Source organism: Sinocyclocheilus grahami, unplaced genomic scaffold (genome assembly GCF_001515645.1).
Source record: "Sinocyclocheilus grahami isolate Dianchi unplaced genomic scaffold, SAMN03320097.WGS_v1.1 scaffold464.1, whole genome shotgun sequence".
Taxonomy (NCBI): Eukaryota; Metazoa; Chordata; class Actinopteri; order Cypriniformes; family Cyprinidae; genus Sinocyclocheilus; species Sinocyclocheilus grahami.
Window position 1 is genome coordinate 1,343,010 of NW_015505643.1, and position 1,749 is coordinate 1,344,758.

Below are 1,749 nucleotides of genomic sequence, written 5' to 3' on the forward strand. Positions count from 1 at the left end.
GTTGGGTTGGGGTCATCTTACCTAGGCCTTACCTATACTGTATATATGGCATCTGAACCAGCGATGCCAATCATTCGCAATTTAATCATTGTTCTGAGTCAGTTCTCTCTGAACGCGATTGCGTTCAGTCTATTGGCATTTGTTTGGCCCGAACATGCACTCGATGGATGCGCGCTCGATGAACATGTGCTGGATGGATGTCTTTGACCGTTGCTTTTTGCCGTCTTCAGGCTTTAAAGCATTTTTAACGTGCATATATTGATTTTTGAATCTTTTTAGTGTTGTTTTTGAGGGGGAAAAACTCTGTCTCTCTGCAAACACTCAAATAAAATCCTGCAGATGCCCATGTGTGTATATATATATATATATATATAAAATCAAAGTAGTACAATATTACAAGAATCAATATAAATTCCAAAAATGGCACATTGTAACACACAAAATTCCAAAGTGTATTTCTTTTGTTTTTATTTCCTCTGTCCATCCATAGACATTGCACCATACATAAATAATTATGTTGTAAAAATGATTCATTATTTACAAGTATTCCATATAATATTTTTATATAAAACTTTATATTAAATTTAGATAGATTACATTTGGGATTGTGGCTGCGGGTGTAGTGAGTGTGTGCAGGGTGTGGTAAGAGCGATGTATATGTCTGCATTTGTTGATATGTATATGCTATCTGTGGTTGTTCAGTAAAATCTCTAACCAGCATGGGCATGATGTAATAAATTGTCTTGAGTAGCATGGTCCCCAGCCCTTGGCAAAACTGATCCTCACACTGTTCGGGTCGTATGGCCCTTCCATGTGCACCAAATCGCTGGGGGGTTGAATTTGGCATGATTTCTCATAGTCAAAAACTTTTAAGGAGTAGCCTGGCATGACTCTTCTCACAGTCAAACTCAGGTAGGGGTGATGTTCCAGAGTTGGGGAATTCACAAATATAGGGTGCTGACTGCGGTTGTAGGCCCATACTCCATCTGGCTCTTTGCTGAGGAGGATGCCGTGTCCGATCTTGCCACGGGTGCGCTGGACGGAGGTGGAACGCGGAGAGAGGGGGAGCAGGCCCAAGCACAAGCCTGTACCCTGAGGTAGGTCATAGAAGATGCTAAGAGAGGCGTCATGAACTGGGTACAGACGGCCCACGCGTGTACGAAGCTCCCAGTATGCCACGTTACACCAGTGATTCTGAGCCAGTGAGGAGGAAGACACATTGGCATCTGTGAAAAAAAAAAAACATAAGAAACTTGATTTTCAAAAAAGTGCACAAAACAAAGTACACAAAACATAAAACCAATATTTATATATTTATACTTTTTCAAAGAAAAGAGCTTCTACAGTAATTTTTCCATTTAGTTGGAAAAAGTATTCAAATCTATTTATTGTAAAATCATAAAAAATATTTCACTTTTTTTTTTAAATATATTTTAATAATGATATAAAGACCCCAGAAACATAATAATTATAAACTGTCATTGTTGTTGTTGTTAATATTTGTCACGAATCCGGTCCATGAAAAGGTCAGTTCTTCGGTATCCCAGACTGGCATCCAGCATGGAGGACAGCTGGTATCCCCAAACCCACTCACTTTAGCCCTCCTCTTCCTGAACTGATTCCCCTGTCTGAAGCGCTTCCCTTGATGGGGATCACTTTTTGGTGTGTTTGGGCTGCATACACCACCACAGAACTCCCAAAGGCGGCGGCGCCCACTATTAGGTCTCCAGAGGTGGCGGCTGAAGCTGC

The 1,749-nt window shown here is 40.8% G+C and overlaps 1 protein-coding gene across 2 annotated transcripts in view; it reads right to left on the bottom strand.

Moving 5' to 3' along the window:
• Positions 1-479: 479 nt before the first annotated feature.
• LOC107553098 (mothers against decapentaplegic homolog 6-like) overlaps positions 480-1,749 on the bottom strand; it is an 8,570-nt gene continuing 7,300 nt past the window's right edge. For both annotated transcript variants that reach the window (XM_016235220.1, XM_016235219.1), the window contains one exon: positions 480-1,226. In XM_016235220.1, coding sequence (XP_016090706.1) covers positions 685-1,226 — 542 coding nt within the window. In that variant the 3' untranslated portion in view covers positions 480-684. The remainder of the gene's footprint in view (positions 1,227-1,749) is intronic.